Genomic DNA, 21510 nt, shown 5'->3' with positions numbered 1-21510 from the left:
TTTATTTATTTAATACGCATATTTTATTTTTGTTTTGTTTGTTTGCATTCATAAAAATAATTATCATCATGTTTGTTGTTGCTGTTGTTTTTTGTCATATATATGTGAAAATTTATAATTTATGCATTACATTTGTTGTGTTTTGTTTTTACTGTTGTTCTTAAATATAATATATAATTGTATTTGTTTTGTATTTATATATATAATTAAAGAGCTGCGCTGCATTGTCCTGCCATTAATAAATTTTCAAGTTGCCTCAATTAATAAAATTTGTTGTTATTGTTGTGTAATTAATTTCTTAATTATGCTCTGGTTTGTTACTTTTGCTGCCGGCATTGCCCCATTATCGCTTTTTCGCTTAAATTTATTTTAATTTATTATTTGCATTACCGTTATATAATAAGTATGTATGTTGTTAAATGTTCGCTGGTTTTTCGTGCATCAACTGTTGCATGCTTTTGCTGCTAAATCGTTTTCCTTGTTGTTGCTCGTTTGTTTTGTTTCAAATGCAATTGTTCGCTCTTGTTGCGGTTGATATTTGCTTAAATAATTTATAGATTTTCTTTTCTGTTTATTATCATGTTTTGCTTTTATATCCTTATTTCCTTATATATTGTATGTATAAACGGCTCGTTTATACTCGCATCATTGCTTCGTCCTTACTTCATCCACACTCTTTTTTACGTAGCTGCATTAATTTAGTTGCTTTCGTTTTTTATTTACTTTTTGTTTCTTATTTTTCTTATTTCTGTTTATGCTGCCTTTAATAGTTGCTCGTTTTCAATTTAAGCTTCGGCCTTCTTCTTCTCCTTCTTCTTCTTCAAGAACGATGGTGTCCTAAGACCCTTCTTCTTCTTCTTGTCTTTCTTGGGCGAACCATCCGTGGACACATCCTGGAACCGTAATAGAAATTTGCAATGAGAATATCGTTTGTAGCTGTGTTAGTAAGTAAAACATGCATAAACACACGAACACACCCACAATGAAGCAGAGTTGCATTGATGAATGTGTTGTTGACGTTGGGAGGTATTTTGGTTATTTTCAACACAACACAACATAAAATAATGGATGAAATCGTATAATGACATTCAAATGTAGTAATCGGAAATGATATTGAGAAACTATTGCGAAATGAAATGAGCGCTCGGATAGGACTAAATTTATTTTTGGTTTGAATGAATATAATAGTATACGTTATAAAAAAGATCCCGGTACTTGAATAGTTTAATATATTTTATTTCACATCTGGATAAAGATTCCACGGAGTTTCGGAGAAATTTCATCAACTTATAAAATGGAATTTCAGATGAAAGCGATCCTGGTGTGAACAAATTTGTAATAGGTACAAGTACAAAATGAGGGGTTTGCCAGCTGTTAGGTTAGGTTATGGTTAGGTTTCGTGGTTGTCTGTCGACGCACCTAGGCCTTTGGGAGGCCCATTGTGACGCATACATTTTGAGGCCTACATGTTCAAATCATACAAAATAGCGGAAGAAACGTCGCTTTGTAAATAAATAACTTGAGAATAATTGGCGAAATTTCATGGAACTTGTAGTACTTTAGTTAAGATAAGTACTACTAAAGCAGTTATAGAGATGTTTTGTTTATGGTGCGATCTCTATGTTTCATCTAGAAACAATGGGAATACAGCAGAATTCCGATTATATGAACATCGATTATTCGAACGCATTCGTCTCGGCTCTATGAAAGAGTGGCTGAACTGCGATAATGTAGACTCTGGATTTAAAATATATACTGATGAAGAAATCATTGACGATTTGAATAGACATGACCGAAATGAAAATATGTGATTCATTACGTCAAAGATCAATTACAAGTTATTTTCAACCAAAATTCTAAATTACTTAGGTAGTATTATATATTTAATTATTGTTATAGCTCGTGTTTTATATATCGTATTATGTAAACGACGGGTGTAAAATTAAAATTTATTAAAATTAAAATATTGTTTGATTTGCTTTGAAATCGATTATCCGGAATACCCTTGGTTTTATTTGATCCGGATAATCGGTATTCTACTGTATATGCATATAATTAGATCTTGACTGAATCTACAAAGTAAACGCAGCTGAAGCGATGAAACCGAGATATGGTCTGCCTGCAAGCACTTCTAGTACGAGAGCTAGCAACGTCAAAAAAAACAAGAATTTCAGGTAGGCTAGTTTTTAGATATGCTATCTCTCTCAATCCCCCGGACATCATACAGGCTATCTGGCTGGCGGTAGCGGTTGCGTTCATCAGTGCGCATCGTACCTATACAGGTAAAATATTATAATTTCAAATGATTTTAAGAAGTTTTTTTTTTTAATATTTTTATTAAACAATTCTCAACAAAAACTTATTATTGCCAGATATTTTTGATGTTGTTTAAACGGTGCCAAACGCCTAGGTTAGGTTGAAAATTACTAAAAGTGGGTTAATTAACTAACGAAAAACGTCAGAAACACTAAATTTTGCAGAAGAAATAGCAGAAGGGAGCTGTACTCAGATTTTTTTTACAAAATGGAAAATGGGCGTGGCATCGCCCACTTATGGGTCAAAAACCATATCTCAGGAACCACTCGACCAATTCGAAGGAAATTCGGTATATATTTTCTTGACACCCTGATAACACTGACAAAAAATGGGCGAAATCGGTTCACACCCATTATTACTTTCCTTATAACTCAATTTTGAAATCCATCTTATTCCTTAACTTTATAATGTAAACATAAAGAATCAATGAAGATAACGGAATAAAACTTTACACAAATAGTGCATATTATCTTTGGCTTCACTTGTGAAAAAATTGTCGAAAACGGACCATAACTTTTCAAGGCCCCAGATATCGAACATGTTGAACTCAGCGCCTAAGGATAAATTTTAACCGAAAATATGGGTAAATCTCTCAGATATCTCAATTTAATTCAGAGGAAATTGTTTTCTTCTAATAGTGTGTCTCTGTTCCAAAAATTATTAAAATCGGGTCATAACATTTCCATATACCTCATTGTAGGTTTTTCAAAAATACGGTGAGCTTTATTCCGCATATACATATGTATGTATTGGTTAAATTTCTTCAATAAATTGCGAGAGTATAAAATGTTCGGTTGCACCCGAACTTAGCCTTTCCTTACTTGTTTGAAATAATTTTTATTGACTACAAGCAGCTGTTGTCGTTTAATAAAAAATAGGCGTTTGGCACCGTTTAAACAACATCAAAAATATCTGGCAATAATAAGTTTTTGTTGAGAATTGTTTAATAAAAATATTAAAAAAAAACTTCTTAAAATGATTTGAAATTATAATATTTTACCTGTATAGGTACATACGATGCGCACTGATGAACGCAACCGCTACCGCCAGCCAGATAGCCTGTATGATGTCCGGGGGAGTGAGAGAGATAACATATCTAAAAACTGGCCTACCTGAAATTCTTGCTCAAAAACGTTGCTAGCTCTTAGACTATTCAGTTTCCAAATACTCAAATATACATTGCGGCGTACGCGAATGAAACGAAGGAATCATGAAAACTAGAAATATACTTCAATTAATTCGTGGGAAATTTGTATTGGCTCAAAAGTCGCTGATTTTGAATAGCGGTTTATTCATTAAAACCGTTACAATCGTGCCTTAATTTTAGACTTCCTCAACCGTGTATATTTTCATTTTATTCGACCATAGTTTTGCAAAATTTTTATGATCAAAGCTTTTTAAGATATGTATGTATATAGAACATATGAATTACCAAATAACGTTATTTACAAAACAAATACAACAAAAAACAATAAACAATAAAATTGCATTTCACTTACCTCTTTACTGCTTTGTGAAAATGTGCTCAAATGAGCCTCGGAGTGATCGCCATTTTGTACATTCTCACCTGAAATAATTGCAATTGCAAAGTTAATATTAATAATGGAGCATTTCAAAAAATATATATTTCAAAATCAATATTGAAAAGAAAACAAATCGATTTTACGCAAATGAAGGCTGCTGATGGCAAACAACTAATGCACAAATACTAATTATACACAAAACTGAAGCAAATGTGACATAGAAAAGGAGTGAAATGAGCTTCTGGGTAGATGTGTATGTAAATGTGTACAAAATGAATATGTGTTTGTAGTACATGCGTTTGTTAAATGGCATGTGATTGCTGTGTTGAATGTTGAGAAATGTGTGGCAATATTGCATAAATTTTTTTAAAGTGTGTATATGATTTTTGTTGGGTTAATTTGTTGTTTGTTACAATAATTTTGTTATATGTACATATATACAGCGTTTACACAAACTAAGCTACTTAAACATGCATGCAATTAAATATAAGTTTAAAAAAAACATTTAAATAATATTTGTACATATTCTTATGTAGCGATAGAAAATTAATTTTATCGTAATACTTTTTGCTTCTCTAATATAATATATATTTTTCTTTAAAAAGCATGCAATTTATAACTATTTTTATTACTACTTCTAAACTATTTTAAAAATATAAATAATAGAAATATATTTAAGAAAATAAAATTATAAAATCATGTTTACCTCTGTTCCAGTTAGTTTAGTGCTTCACTTACATAAAATTATGCGTAATTTGTATAATTCTTAACTAGACTAGTTGAGCTCTTGCATGCTCAATTTGTAGACTTCTTGTTTCCACAGCTTAAACTGCTTAAAAATTAGTATATATTGTAGCTTAAATTAATTTATCACTTAATACTTGCATACAAACAATCATTCACCGGTTGTATTTCTCCAAAATGCATCATAATGTAACAAATTAATTTGGGATCCCGAGCCTGGCTAGCCAACTGACACAATACTATTTTTAAACCGATTGAAATCAGATGTCGTTGATTACTTAAATCTGACAGTCAGTAAACTCTTAATTTCGTTGCAGGTCAAGTGGAACGTGAAATTATTACCCTTATATCTTGAGCTATTTTTGAAAACCTTATGATCTCAATGGATTTTTTAGTAACTATAACCTATAATTATTAATATAAAAAAACCTTTATAAATTTATATTTTAAATAAAATAAAACGTTCCAAAATTTGTCCACACTTTATAGTTTTTTTTACTAAAACTTTCTAATTTCGAAAAAAACTTTCTAATAAAAATAAATAACAAAAACGTAATTCTTTATTAGGAAAAAAATATATAAACAGATTTTCTTCTTTTATACAACATATTAGATATGTAGAAGAGTATTTTAAACAGGAAATTAGCTATTTTTCAATTAATTTTGAAAAATAATAATACAACTTATTATGTAATACATATTTTCATTACATACTTCACTTTGCATTTATACACAAGGTTAACCTAAAAAAATTCAAATATTTTTTTTTTAAATAAATATATACATTTCAATAACGTAGTATGAAAAGAAAATACATGGGCCGCTTACTTGCCGGCACTCAAGGAGGTACGCAACTCTTTTGAGATCTGCGCCACCTTCATCTTGCAGTCACACATGACCGCGTGATTGTGCAGCGCATTGGCGCAAATGATGCCATTCAAAAGACTCTCCAACTCCTGCTCGAGCATGGCGATCACCTCGCGTTGTTGTGGTGACAGCGGTTCATCCGCTTTAGTGGCAGCGCCACCCACATAGCAGGTGGAGGTGTCCGTTGAGTGGTGAGATGAGTTGCTGTGTGTATGAGGTGTTGATTGTGCCGGCGCTTGCGTCAATCTCGCTGACTTGCGCTGCTGCCCAGCAGCTAGCGTACCAGCTAAGCGTAAATCGTTCAAAGTCTCCAAGTGAGCGGTTTGTTGGAAGAGTTGACGCGCGCTGACGCCGTGTGATGACGTATCGAGTAGTGAGCCACCGTGCTCTAAATGCAAATTGTTGATATCGACCGAGTGTTGCTGTGCGCCGACGCTCAATTGCTGCGCAATCACATTGATTTCCTCATTTATAATACGTTCCAATTTGCGACGGAATTCCGACTCATGCGTTTGCAGCGTGCGCGCACAATCCGAGTTCTTCACATTAATATTGATGTGTATCTCGAGCGAACGCAATGATGAAGCCGCTGACGATGAACCGGCTTCGGACAGCGAAGCGTTGATATGTCGGTAACGTTCATGCGGTACACCAATGCTTATGGCCGCGGCGGCGGCGGTGGCGGTCTCCTCCGTAGCATGCGCCGTGTGACGTTTTAGTGCAGCAGACTGCGCAGCAGCATTTGAATTCAAAGTCAATTTGATTTGCTTGTGTGAGTGATGGGCATACAAGTGCGAATCATCGGCTTCATCATCATCGCACGAGTTCAGTAATTTGCGCACTTTCGGTGTGGATGTCGCCAACTTGACATCTGTCTGATGTAATTCCTGCTCCGATTCTGGTTTGTGTTCGGGCATATCATGTGTCTGCGCGTGTGCGGGTAGAAAATCCCGCAGAAAATACGTAGTGCGTTGGTTGGTGGGCGTGGCAGTACGCGCAAATACCGTGCTATAATTATCAGCTGAATCATCATCATAATGTTTCTGGTGTAAGCCGTCGCTTTCATGATGAAGATGCGACTCTTCCACACCCTCTTCTAACCCCTCCTCCTCATCGTGGTAGTGCACTAGCTCGGCGGTATGACTATGCGAACCGGCTGGATAAGAGGTGCCACCGATGGAGAGCAACGATGAGAACTGCTCGGAGAGTGAGTGCGCGTGTGTTAGTTGTGGCGTATGCAGTTCGCGTTCATGTTCGGATAGCTGCTGTACGCCACCGGTTGTGCACTCACTCTCACAACCACGATCACTCAACACCTTGCTGATGCGACGCCGACGTTTAGTAGGCTCCAATTTTATTTCTTTCACAGAAATATATGAACCATTCGAATCGTTGTTGTGGGTGTTGTCGCTGTGTTTCTTCACTTCTTTACTGACATTATCGGCTGAGGGTAGCGCTTCGCAGGATTTCAGACGAGGCGCACGCGGCTGCCGAATTGAGTTAAGTTCGCGTTGTTGTTGTTGTTGTAAATAACCAGTATTTAAACTCAAAGCGGTCGATTTAATGAAAGCGATTACCTTTTCACGCTGCAACTGCACGGCGGTGAGCAAGTGAGCTGGATGTATGGTGATGTGCGGTTGATAGGTCAACGGGTAATTGAAGCCATAATGTGAGCACGTGCGATAGGGCTGCACAGAGTTGATGTGCACGGGCGGCGAAGATGAGAGCGATGTCAAGTGAGCGGTGGAGTCCTCATCGACTGCGAATCTATTGTGTTCGGCGTTTGCAAGCTCACTCTCTCGCTCAGTTTGAACCAAGTTGTTCGAGTGGTTTGCTTTAAGCTTCACCACGCCATCCGGTAGGGGATATGTGTAATGCGGAAATATTTCAATTTTATGTATCATCCAAACATTGAAGACGAGCAAATGTTGTCGCGAATATATTTTACTCAAATTGATGGGATTCGGCTTGTATAGAAAAGCATATTTTTTAGCAATTGCTGCCAGATTGATGAAATTATGGAAAGCTTCAATTTTGTAAAGTGTCTTATATGATTGATGAATTTGATTTTTTGAAATTTTTATGTTTGTTGTAAGTGATAAATGAATTTGTTGTTGGTATGTAGCTGTAATGGAGAAATGTATTTGGATATGTAAGACACAATAGGCAAAACATCCAAAACATTCTACTATAGACGCGCACTCACAACACTTGTGGGCAAACGAAGACGGACGTATATATACGAAGACGAAACGAGGTGACTGACAAGTTGACAAGTAACAAATATAAATTACAGTTTAAATATTTTTCAAGTTTTTTTGTAGGTTAGTTTCAGTTGTCTACATAATTTTGGAAGATCTGCCTTATGCTTTGCAGAGTATGGTATTTAAACTATATATAAATATATTGTTTACATATTATACAATTATACATATATATTTAATAATAAATATGTTTATCGATACATAAGGAACGTCGACCAGTAAGGACGCAGAATGAATTAAAATGCTGAGTTGGGTTAAATGAATGTCCTGGCATATACGGGCCTATATACCTAAAGCTACTTTCTCTGCGTTATTAATGTCTCGGCAGACAATAACTTTATTATTGCGTAACTTATGGCCAGTCGAAAAATTGCATTGCAGGTTGTAAAGGTCAGGTCTTCTCCTAATTTTTTTTTAATAATTTTTGATGGTCAATTCATAACACTTCAAAAGAAGATATCCAGAATAATATTCATAATTACAGTAGTATCTCAGCACCTTATAACACTATTATATAATAGTGATAATTTTCATATGGTTGACATACTTTTTAGGTTAAGTAAACTTCTCATCGATTTTTAATCTACTTAAATTCACTAAATTCAAATTTAACTTGTAAATATAATGAGTACAATGACATTGTGCCCAAAACTCGAGTTTAGGTGTCAATTTGATATTTAGCTTTAAACACGAGTTTATTAATAATATAAAATTTTTAAATATTTAAACTAAAAAGAAAATTTTAAAAATTTTAACGACTCTCAAACACCACTCCGTTTTGGTGTTTTTGAAGATTTAATGAATTTTACAAGAAATTTGGCTGTACTATTTTAATAATTCCTTAAAATGTACACATAAAGAGTCAAATGAAGGTTGTAATTTCTTAAACACTTGGGAGTTGTTCATAAACACCAATACTTAAATTCGAGTTTATGTGTTATTTTCGTGATTTGCGTTCAAAATTTGTCTGTATACATATTTCATAAATACCAAAACTTACAACTCGAAATTAGGGGTTATTTTGGCGATTTAAGTTAAACATTGGTTTGGAAATATACATATTTCTTAAACACCAATACTTAAACTCGATTTTATGTATTACTTTGATTACCCAGCGAGAAATTATAAATTAACTCGTGTTAAGTACCGCTTTTATTGGTGTTTATGAGGAATAAATTGTGTTTTGAAAGAAAACCTAATCTTAATTTTACCTATTTTAGGACTTTAACAAAGTGCAAATTAAAAGTCAAAGTCAGTATACTTCTTCTTAGAGTTTCTTAAACACTTGACATTTACGCACAAACACCAAATCTTAAGCTCGAGATTGTGCCTTATTATTAATTTCTTATCCTTTAAAGCAAGTATTTTTTTATAATAAGTTATTTTTTATAACCGAGGATTTTTTTAATTTAAAACTTAATACCTTAACAACAAACTATGAAATAGACTTAAATTATAAAAAAAAAATAGAAATATACATATTTAGTTAAGTTATTGAAAATCGTATATTATTTATTATAAGTCCATTTTATTACAATGCAAAAAGTAATCATATTTTTAATGAATATGAAAAGAAAAATATAAATAAATAATTTCTATATTTTATTTATGCAAATCAAATAGTTAGTTCCACACCAAAATTAAATAATTAGTGAAAAAAATACATACAAGCAAGAATTAATGTTGCTGCACAAACAATTATTCACATATATTTACACATAAAACATGGCGATGAGTTAAAGAATACATGAAATTGATGACAACGTAAATTTCCATTTGGTCTAATATATTTACTTTTTGTTACAATTACGAATATGAGTGCATTATATGCATATATAGGTTATGTACATATGTCTATATGTATGTAGTAATCAAGTAAACCAAAGCCGATAAAACAAATGCGATATGTGCGCAATATGCAATATTTATACAGAGATTAAATATAAAAAACAACAGTTAAATAATTCCATTTTACAAATATTATAATATTTTCTGTCGAATTTATAATTGTTACAAATTTAGTAGTGCATTGTTGATTATATATAAAAATAAATAAAAATCGTGTGTATTTTAGATTTGCAATTTTTAAGCGTATATAAAAATTTCAGTGTTTTATGATTAAAACGGTTAATATTATTAAATAACGGAGTTGAGCGAACAAAACAAAACAGAAAAATATATTTTTTTATAATAATCCAGCAGTTGGTATAATAAGATTTTGTTGATAACAAAACTAAAAATCCGTAAAGATAATATTGGAAAGATAAATTTGTTTAAATTTCTTGAAAAAAAGAAAAGTAATTTTAGAAAGAGCGTACAATGCAGTTTAGCGGCAGCGTTGGTGACATTTGGCGGTGTGGGTAATAGTTTGAGAGGTATTTAGCTATATTTTGTAACTAAAAGTTTTAATCTATTTAATTCTGAAATTTATTTCAGTTTTGTTGTAAAAAAATGTCCATACATACATTCGTAGTAAATGATTTTGGTTTTTGATTTGTAAATTCAAACTGACAACTATCGAAATTAAAAAAAAAAATTAAAGTAATTCAAAGGAAAATATTATACATTATTATTATTATTGTTTTATTATTATTGTTTTGATATAGTAATTTTTTAAATAAAAAGTTAGTAAACAAGAAAAAATCAAATTTTTCATAAATTTGTTTAATTTATTTCATATTTATATAATAATTATAAGTTAATTGAAAAAATTGTAAAATTTAATATTTAAATTCCATTTATAGACATACTTTTGAATTTTGGAAAATTTTACAATTTATGTGACCAAAATTAAAATATAAAATAAATATAATGTTGAATGTAATGTTAACAAATTTAATATTTAAAATTCATTCATATAAAGTTTTAAATTTTCAAAAAAAAAAATAAAATTTATGTAGCCAAAATTAAAATTAAATTAAATTTGTTTATAAATTCCAAGTAGCTTTTTTAAAATTATTTGAAATTCTACCGTTTAATTAAAATTTTGGATACAAATTTTGAGTTTTTAGTTTTATTTATTTTAAAAAGTTGCATACTAAATGCTGTTAATACTTCGAAAAAAAAAATTTTAAATCCAATGTTTTTTTAATCTAATTTTATCTTAAATATTTGCAAACAAAAAAGTATATTTTTAATTATTTTCCATAAATGACAGTGCAAATAATACCGAAATCGCCGAAAATATAAAGTTTATCAACATTTTAGTTTTTATCAAGTTATTCTTTAAAACCATTCAGAATTATTATTTTTCTTTTCTTTTGCAAATTAATTATATTTTCAAACTGAAAAATTTGAAAATTTAAACAAACCTATTATACTTAGGACGTTATTTAAATTCTCAAATTTTGCGAATTATAAAAAAAACAAAAAACGCAAAAAAATATATATATAACTATAAAAGTAATGCTTAAAACCCACCTACATAAAAAAATAATACCCCCATACCCGTTCAGTCCCTACAAGCCACACACATTAGTCCTCCGTCTCCGAAATGGAGTATGTGTGCACCTGACACATCACATGCTCCGCATATTGCTGCAACGTCATTTGTTCGCGCAATTGACGTCGCTCCTCCACAATATCCCCCTGCACCGCAATGCAATCGTCCATGTGCCGTGTGCACTTGGCCACGTGATCACCTAAATCGCGCATTTTACGCTTGTAATTGTCTAAGCGCGGTTGCAATTGCTGTATTTGTTCGTCGAGCGCGTCGAGTTCATGCCGAACACCACATGCACCAGCAACGGCCGATTCGGAACCATCATCAATGACTTCTTGTGTACATGTGCCAACAGCTACGCTCATAACTCCATGTGCCGCGTCAACCGTTGTGTCTTGCTGTGCGTCAACTTTATTAGTTGCGATTTCCGCCGCTTCACATGCCACTAACTTATGCTCCTCTTCCCAACTTTCGTCCTCTTCATTGTCACGCAACTCAGTGTGCTCGCGTAAACTGCCCGTGGAGTCATTGGGCTCCACACGAAACGTGCGATGTTGTGAACGTCTGCGTCGCCTTTGCGCTTGCAACTTCTTAACGCTGGGTTGTGTAAGACTCACCCAGAAACGTGGCGAACCGCGCACCAATTTCGATTGGAACGTGTAGACGCCGGTTGAGGAATTGCGTGGACTCAACTCTTTGCTAGTCTGGCTACTGCTCTTCACCACTGTACGACTGGAGGACGCAGTCGAGCTGGTCAAACTGCTATTGGACACGCTGGTGAATAGCACTTTGCCGCTATTGCTCTTGGCGCTCAGCGGTCCGAAAGGATTCTTGCAGAATATGGCCTGTGCATTGCCCTGTAAGCGTTTAACACAGCTACCACGAGCTTCACTGCTGCTGCTGCCACTGTTAGCATGCCGCGGTATGGACGCATTGCGTATATTTTCCAATATGAAATTGCGTTTTGTTGACTTTAATTCCGGCGTGGAACTGCAGACACGTGGCCATCTGCTTGAGGTGCGTGCCCCCGTCTTCGGTTTACAGCCGCCAGAAGCCACAATTGTGGAAGCGCGTGCGCTTGATGCCCGACGCTCCTCCTGTGGCGGTGTTGTTGTCTTGTTGAGCTTCGGTGGTGGTGGTGAGAGCTCGCAATTGCCAGTGGACGGTGTTAGTGACCGCGAACGTCTTAAATTCAGCGAAGACGTGTGCGTACGCAACGAACTTTCGCCAACGCTGCTCGCTTGACGTCTGTAAGCAATAACTTCCTCAGCATTACTGGCACTTATGCGCTCCAAAATGCTTGAAGCCGTATCTTCTAGAGCCACTTCTCGCACTATGCTATCACCACCCGACTCTCCCAAAGTGGTGCGTGCAGACAAAAATCTGGAATCTGATGTGGATGCCGTGAAAGTGCTGTGTGAACTTTGCGTCTTATCAGCTTCAGGTTCGGTCATATTTAGTGACTGCTCTTTGACCAACTGCTCGATCTGTGCAGGCGTCATTTTATTGCGTATAGCCGTTTCAATTTTATCGAAAATCTCATCGCTCTCTTTCAGCTGGTTCTCCTTGATTTTTCGCAATATTGTACGTTCCATTGCATTGAAGTGGCTCTCTGATTCGTCTAGGTCGTCGTCATCAACATCGTTGTTCGCATAATCCGCTTCGCCGCCACGCTGCCGTGGATGTTTTTGTGTTTGCAATTGCAAATTTTCAACGTTCAACAGTAGTTCCTCGTACTCTTCGTTCAATTTAGTGAGATCCTCATGTTCGTCGGATTCCAAAAGCTCTCCAAACTCCATATCATCCTTATCAAATAGTCGCACATGGTCTTCGGCATCGGCATCGGCATTGCGCTCGGCGCTAAGTGTCGGTGAAGTTGGCGAATGTATGTTTTGCTTGAAGAGCGCATATTCCTCGAACTTGGGTTCGTACAAGGACTTCAACTCTGTCGCTGTACGTTGTGCTGCTGCTTGTATGGATGTCGAGGCTTCGTTGCTCGACGTTTTGCACAGCACATTTGTCTTTCTTCGTGGACGTTTTGTTGTTCTGGGCGCTGTATACACTTTACTTGAAGCCTCCTGCAATGCCTCGGCAGTTAGTCGTGCGACACGCGTAACATTCGGTATGTTTCGTGTGCCAGTATTAGTATTGTGATCGGACTTGGTTTTCTGGTCATCGGTTGGTAATGCCATTCCAGCTTTTGCACGCTCCATTATTGGTGCCTTTAGCTCATTGATCAAGATTTTAGCTACTTCCAGCTCTACAACGCCTTCGTTATGGTTGTTTTTGTTACATGGAACTTTACTATGCATTACCTGCTTTTCTTCTACGTTCTTCTCAATTATAGTGGTAGCAGCTTCGCCAATTTCCCTATACATTCGACCAGCAGCAGCGTCAGCAGCAATTTCGTCCAACTGATCTTCACGAAAAAACCAACGCTCCTGCGAGGTATTGACATTGTAAGTGTGTGCTGATTGTTTGTCATCGCAGCCGGCTATGCTCATGCCGCATGACACTGCCACATTCTTTGGCATATTAAGTTTCGTTTCAAATATGATGGTTTCGGGCTGTGGCGCTGAGAGTCTACGGCACTTGGGTTTCTTTAATGAGGGGGTTGGGGTCGAAGCGCGTTGAGTTGCTCCTCTACGGACTAAGTCCGGCGAAATACGTTTGGTGCGTGAAGTTTTCGCTGGTTTTACTTTGACTAATTTCAACTCCTTGGTCTTTGTCTTCTCTAATGCTTGTTTATCAAAGTGTGTTTTATACATTTCTGTTTCCACTATTGTGACCTCGCTGCTTACAGCTTCTTTAAAATCATTAACAGTCTCAGCTGTTATGGTTAGGCTCGAAGTTTGCGGCGTCGGCAGTGTCTCGGTTGTTGTGGGACTCAGGCTCTTTACATAATAGTTTTGATCGGTTTGCTTTTCACATACATATTGAGTTTTATCCCCAAAAGTGTGCGTTGTCAGCATTAAAGCCGCCTGATTTTCCGTTGCTTCATATTCTTTACGAGCGTGTGCCAAGTCGTGTATTGAAAATCGTCGGATTTCTGTCTTCTGCAATTTCATTAGCGTCTCCGATTTCGTACTCTTATTTAAATCCTCATAATCTTCCGCCATACGCATGACAGTGCCACTTGGACAATTCCTCATAATCACGCTACGGCTATTAAAGACTTCTGCCTCGACAAGTTTCGGTGTGTCCTGCGGCAAAGCCATTACCACGTCGTATTTTGTGCTCTCTTTATCTGTTGGTGCAGTCGCATCTACTTTTTCAGCCTCAATATTACTGTTATCAACGTCATCGTTTGCAGTCGCATCCTCAATTGTGCGCGCACTTGCCATGCCTCGCTCTTGTTGTTGTCCATCAATGGCCGACTCAGTGTCGCTCAATGAATTCAACTCCTTACCGTCGAGAAAGAAGATATGATCTTCCCAGAGTTCCTGAAAGACAAGCTTGCGACGACTGCGCTCCTCACGCGTCATCAGTGAACGCCGTCGTTCCTGATTATCCGAATTATCAGATGTTGTGCCGGATGCATTATGTGCATCATTGTTGTGCGGTGTACCATCCGTAATTGGATCAGCATGTTCGTTTGATGCATTGTCGTGCATCATACGTTCGCGCGCATTTTCATAGTATAAACAAATAGCGCCCTTATTTGGATTTTGGTGTGCAGTCCCACTGTCGAAGCACTGTTCTGTAGCATCCCCCTGTGTTGTGTCAGCCTCATCGGGCCACTGCATGAACTCCCAAATTTCTGTAACGGATATACGACGCCTATCGCCAGTATTCGAGTCTTGTGGCTCTGACGATTCTTCTACATTGACATAAGGTGTCATGGCGTTCTCCACATTATCTTTATCTACTTCGGATTCACGCTCGGTATTGTTGTGCTTTGTCTCCAAAGCTGGCGTGCAATCTTTACTCATATGTTGTTGTTGCTGTTGCTTTTGGCTATCCTCCATTATGGCTCGCTCCAGCTCCAATGTGAGATTAGTGCTGCTGGCGACCTTATGTGGCGTATGCGCATAACTCCAATCCGCCGACTCTTCGGAATAGTTTAAACGCATAATCTTCTCAATGAAGCTAGAGTTGGACGAAGTACGATTTAGTCTCTGCGTATGCGTTGGCGGCGGCAAGGCTTTCATAGTTCCATGTGCATCTTCATTGCTATCCGGCTCTACTTCCTCCACCACTTCTAGCACCGGCTCAAGTTGTGAGGAGAATGGCGGTAACGTTTCCTCCGTAGTGTCTGAGCTGGCATACTCAACATAATCGTACGCCATGCCATCGGAACCGGACTGATACATAATACCTGGACAAGTGCCGCCGGGCACACGTCCAGTTACGCCACCACCCGTACCATTGTAATCGCATAGATTACGCAGACGCATTTGTGTTTGTTGTGCCACCTCGGGCTTTAAACGTACGATCTTCTCAAAACAGTACTCGCAAAGATCGACATAACGCGGCGACGAGAAGATCTCCTCGTAAGAGATGGATTTGCGTAACGGCACATATTTCTTTTGCTCTTTGGCACATGGGATATGCTTGTGATCGGGCTGCGGATCGCGTTGTGGTGAATTGAAGCCGAAGTGCGACAATGTGCGATACGGACTGGTTAGGGTTTGCGTTTGCACTTGCTTGCAATCACAAGCAGCTTGCTTTTGCGGCGTATCGAAACGGGTTTTGCGCGGCGTGTTCGCCGATGTGCTAGTCGTATCAGGCGATTCGACAGTGAATGGTATATTGAAGATGAGATTGTTGTCATTCGCTGCCGGCCGGCGCAACGACTCAAAAATGCTATCGCAAACAGCGGGCGTGCAACAGGCGTGCGATTTCTTATACGGATTCTCGGCTTCATCGGTGTCGGTTGTTGTGGTGACCACGGATACGGTTTTGGCGGCGTCTGCATGATAATGCGCTTTCTCATAGACCTGCTCGTAGACGGACGCATAGTTGGCGTAGTACACTGCACACACGTCTGTCGTTGGACGACCCAACAAATGTCCGAAAGTCTGTTCGAAATTCGGCAAAGTAACGATGCCGACAGTTGGCGCCGCATGCTGGTGGCGTTGGTGTTGGTGTGCAGCACAGTGGTGATGTGGGTGTTGAGTGTGCGCACAGCCAGCAGCAACGCCATTATTGTTACTATTATTATTGGGACCGATGTAGCAGAAATGCGGTTGCTGGGTTATGGTGTCGGCTGCATTGGGACGCGGTTCTACCGGTTGTATGGGACGAAAACCTACAGACTCCATATGCATACGTTGTTGTATGTCACCCCCCAAAAACTCTTGACCGTGTGTAGCAACTGCCTCGCCGCCACTGTCACCAACGCGACCGCCTAAACGCTTTTCATTAACACTACTCTTGTTGGGTGTATGACTACTATGTTGGACCTGCCTACTTGTACAATCTAACATTTCATAATCTTGCGGTTGTAATTTGTGCTTTTGTCGCTGAAAGAGGGTGTCTTTCTTCAGTTCGGCTATTAGCGCCGGATTGCGTTTGATGTTGCTATTGCTGATACTGTTGTTGTTATTGCTAATGCCGCAAAAGATATTCTCTTTGTTGGCTTGATAAATATGCTGTGCGTTCGACTCAGCTGTGGCAATATTCATATTAAACGCATTTAAATCTTCAAACTGATTGTTGTTGTTATTTCTGTTGCTATTTATATTACTAATTTGATGGTTGCTGTTTAAAGCCAAATTTTTGCATGTATTCGCAATTTCCACGAACTTTTCATATGGCGCAAACTTGGACTTGGAATATCCCTCTTCTTCAATGAAATTATCAGCATTTTCTACGGCTAAGAATCGGTTGAGGGTTGATAAATAGTAAATGCAAGGTTAAAGCAGAAAGGGGGAATATATACATATGTACCATATTACATAAGTAAATAAATACAAATATTGAAGATAATACAATAGTATGTATTTATAAGACTTGAAAGTTCAGTTGAACTTGAAGTAATTGTTTTTTCTAAAGAGTGATAAATTCACGTGTATGTAGGATTGAGGAAGTTAGGAGTTGCCATGGTAAAACAGATATTACTTCTGATATACATTCCGATATTTAATTGTATGTTTTCAAAAATATTTAAGTTTTTAACTTTAAAAATTATTTATTGATCTACATATGTATTAAAGACTCATGGTGACCCTGTGTAGATAAGAAAATTGTAAATAGAATTGGCGAAATCAGTAAAATTCATACTTCAATTTTGAATTCAATCTGATTCGTTCCATTTTGCCCCATTGTTTAATATATAAATCAAGAACTAATGGAGAAATCGAACTAAAACGTTGTACAAATAACATACCTTGGGGTTGTGGCATCGCTCATTCAAATTGTCGAAATCAGACAATAACTTTTCAAAGCTCCAAATATCAAATATAAAGACGCAGTGCCAATGGAAAATTTTTTACCGAAAATGTCGGTGGAGGTCTTTCTTATGTTTTAAAGAATTTCAAAGGGAATATTTTTCTTTTAATCTGTTTCCGTGCCAAAAACTCCCCTAGCTCCCATATACCTAATATTAGGGGTTTCAACAAGAGGTGGGCTTTATTCTGCATATATCGATTAATATGTGAGATATGTTATCAAAATTAAGTGAGCATAAAGTATTGGATATAATGTAGCTTGGTGGCGATAAGAATTACCCCAGCCTCCATATCCTATATAAAGGGTTTTTCAATAGGGATGCTACAAAAGTAGATATGGGACAGCAAACGACGCGACATTTTTTCCCACTCTTTTAACATTTCTCTTCAGTAAGGTTTGCTATTTCATCATGGGGAGACCTACGAACCAACAACAAGTAGAAATTATTAAAATTTACTACCAAAATTCAGTGTCAGTGGCCTCAACTTTAAGAGTGCTACGTCCCATTTATGGTCGGCTCATTTCTGGCTGAATGGCTTCGACAATAAGCAAAATATGCGTTATTGGTCAGACAGCAATCCACACGTACTCTAGAAGTCACCATTGCATCCCCAAAAAATTACGGTTTGGAGCAGTTTATGGGCCGTACTTCTTCCGTGAAGAGCTAGACCGGCACGTTGTTGTGAATGGGCTACCGCTCAATGATACCCGAATATTTTTGGCCCGAATTGAATGATATGGACTTGGAAAATAAGTGGTTCCAATAGGAAAACCTAGTTTGGTGGACGTGTTATCTCACGAAATGTCCCAGTCAATTGGCCGCCTACGTCGTGCGATTTGACGCCGTTAGACTATTTCCTGTGGGAGTACGTCAAATCTATGGTATATGCCAACAAGCCAACGACAATTGATAAACTTCGTACGAAATCGAACGTGAAATTGCAGCAGTATCGGCCGATTTATGCTTGAACCGTCGAAAATTAGGGTTCAGCAAACGAAATCGGGTTCCATACATAATGGCATCGAATGTACTTTCACAGGAATTCATTTAATGCCCGAAGTTAGTTTATGTATTAAATTATTGGATATATTTTTTTTATTTTTTCTTATAATTAGTAATTTAAAAAAAATATATATAAATAATAATTTCTAAAAATATTTGTTCTCTCTTCAAAGCGATATTTTACCCAAACTAAATCCATTTTAAATTATAATGTTATCAATGTTCAGAAAATACATTTATTGTAAGATATTGCCGAAATAATTGTTTTCAACAGGGTCACCAACATTTGAATTTCTAATTAACATTTCAAAAATTTGTATTGTAAATTTTTCCAAACATAAATTAATTTACTAATAAAAAATAAACATAAAAAAATGTAAATAAAAGTTAAAATTGAAGTTTTCCTCCAACGCACAGTTATTACCATGGCCCACCCTCAAATGGTAAAGAGCAAATCTATCTTTTACATAAAAAAATAATTTTTCTAATATATGTACAACAAAATTAATTTCAGAAATATAATAATTACTCAGTGCTACATAGGGAACTATGGAAAGAGAGTAAGACTGCTAAAACAAGGATTTGTTTACAAATTTTAGTAGACATTTTTAAATTTATATTTAATATTTACTAGGGTTAGTGCAATTAGAACAGCCACTTCACCAGCTAATAAACATGCTTGGCAAATTCAACTATTTTATCAACTAAGTATATATAATAGTATATAGATGACAGTACAGTACGTCAGAATGCTACAGCACATAACTTATTAAAACTTATAGTTTTGTATACAATTAATTAGTCTTTAAGATATTTATTATACAGTGTAGAATTGATGTAGAGCACAGTTTAGTTGCAGAGTGGATAGATAGGGAGAGAGTTTAATTATAATATTTCAAGTGAGTTGTAAGAGTAAGTATTTATATTTTTTGTACAGTATGTTCAAAAGTGAGTTGGAATGGCGGCACACCAAAAGTTAACCATAAATGTTTGGTTTAAAATAAATATGTATATAATTTGTTGTACAATACGTTGGTTAAGGGTTATTAATACACCACCATGAAATACAATTTCATGTAAATGTTTGTCGCAAGTGAGTTGTATTTACAAACGCAGCGGTTAAGTTTGGTGGTAAGGTAAAATTGATGAATTGGTGATTTTGTATTAATGAATTATTTGTTGTTGCACCACATATGGTATGCACTATATATTTGTCAGAGGGGTTAGGGTGTTTTACAACCAAAATTAGGTACGAGCGTTTTTGTGGTGCTCGATTTGGGTTAAAGAAAACGCACAGAAATTTTCATTACCTCGGCCCGTAGGCGGTTTGCGATTCACAGCCGTATGAGAACGTTCGCCATTTAAGAAACTAAGAGTTGCTAAAAGAATACACATAATACATATGCAAGTAATTTTTAAAAACGGTTTTTGTTTTGTTGGTATTTTAGATAAATTTTAAAAAATAATTTGTTAAATAAAAAATAGAAGATAAAAATATAAGAAATAAATTTATAGATATGTATATGTCATAAAATAGAAAATATGCTTGTAGGTGTTGATTATTATTATTATTGTGCTAATTTTTTTAAATATTTTTTTTTTTATAAAATCTGTTTAATATTTATTAAAAAGTGCATACTTAGCATATATATAGTGTTTCCGCTAAATGTTTACTATTTTGTGATAATAAATTTGTTTTTTTGTACACTGATGAGCACAAAATAAGCATGATTCGCATGCCGTTGCTATTTGTAATGTGCAAGTTGCATATATAATTTTTAATTCTTATTATTATTTTTAATTTTTGTATTTAAAATGTGCAAACAGTTTGATAGAAATGTCGAAAGGCTTCGTAGAAGAGGTGTTTGTGCACCTAAGTTAACTAACAGCTGCAGCGCCGACTAAACTAAATTTAAATACAAACAAAAAAATTGCTAACAAATTAGAAAAACAAAAACAACAACTAAAAGTTGAGCTAAAACAATGTAAAAACGTTTAAACGAACGAGCTAAAAAGTAGCGGGTTTCGGTTGGAAAAAAATCAAGACTATAAACCTAAAACTAATATTAATAGATAGCAGAAAAAAATAGTGTGTTGTAAAAAACTAGAATATAAAATTTTATTGTAAACATTTTTTTTTTGTCAAAAAATAAAATATAAAAAAATTTTGTATATATAAATATTTTTTTTTTTTTCAAAAAATTTCAAAATCCCAGCATACATGTAAATATTATTAAAAGAGAAAAGTTTAATGCAATTTTGAAAGCAACAACAATTCGTACAAAAAGAGTCAGCCACAAAAAAAAATATAATTCTTTTTTAATTAGAAAAGCATGAGTTTATATGCGCCCACAATATGTATTTAAAAATTAAAAATAATTTTAGATTTATATACTAACACGAAATTTCATTAGTAAAAGGGAGAAAAAAATTTACACTGCTAGGAAAACAACAAATAACGAGCACACGCAAAATTTTTTCGAAAATAAAATTGGGTTAAAACAAAAAACAGACTGTGTTATGAAATAAGTGGAGGAAGTTAAACGATAATATTTTTTATCGTTTCTTGGCAATAGATGCAACCAAATTAGAAATTATTTTAATAATTTTATTTATTTTTTTTTGCAATTTACAGTACGCAATGTGAGCATGTTGAATTATGTGTATGCGTGTAACTGCGAAAAATTTCGACCAATTTATTGTGTATGTGGCGTGAAAGTATAATCCTTATGTATGCAAAATGAAAAAATAAATGTGTGATTTGAGGTTAACAAAAAATTCGTTCATTAAGGGTATTTATTTATAAATGAGACACTATTTGTGGTAGATGATGATGATGAAATGGCAACATCTTCAGTTGTAAGTGTGGAAAACTTACTGAGCAGAAATTTCAAAAAAAAAGTAATCTCAAAATTTCACAGAAAAGAAAACAAATTTTATTTTTCAAATTATTTAAAA

At 35.5% G+C, this 21510-nt stretch overlaps 1 protein-coding gene across 12 annotated transcripts in view; it reads right to left on the bottom strand.

Annotated features, from left to right (window-relative positions):
- Positions 1-597: 597 nt before the first annotated feature.
- Positions 598-21510, bottom strand: part of LOC105217992 (protein hu-li tai shao) — a 79215-nt gene continuing 58302 nt past the window's right edge. For 6 of the 12 annotated variants that reach the window (XM_029043903.2, XM_029043901.2, XM_029043902.2 and 3 more), the window contains exon 12: positions 10875-16974. In XM_029043903.2, the coding sequence (XP_028899736.2) occupies positions 11189-16974 (5786 nt within the window). In that variant the 3' untranslated portion in view covers positions 10875-11188. Of the gene's footprint in view, positions 901-3815; positions 3884-5276; positions 7576-10874; positions 16975-19862; positions 19932-21510 lie in introns of those variants that run through there. The other 6 variants (XM_011193305.3, XM_054233535.1, XM_011193307.3 and 3 more) reach the window with 6 other exon arrangements.

This window comes from Zeugodacus cucurbitae, chromosome 6 (assembly GCF_028554725.1).
Source record: "Zeugodacus cucurbitae isolate PBARC_wt_2022May chromosome 6, idZeuCucr1.2, whole genome shotgun sequence".
Lineage (NCBI taxonomy): Eukaryota > Metazoa > Arthropoda > Insecta > Diptera > Tephritidae > Zeugodacus > Zeugodacus cucurbitae.
Note: the sequence above shows the minus strand (reverse complement) of the source record. Positions and strands in the feature narration are given on the sequence as shown.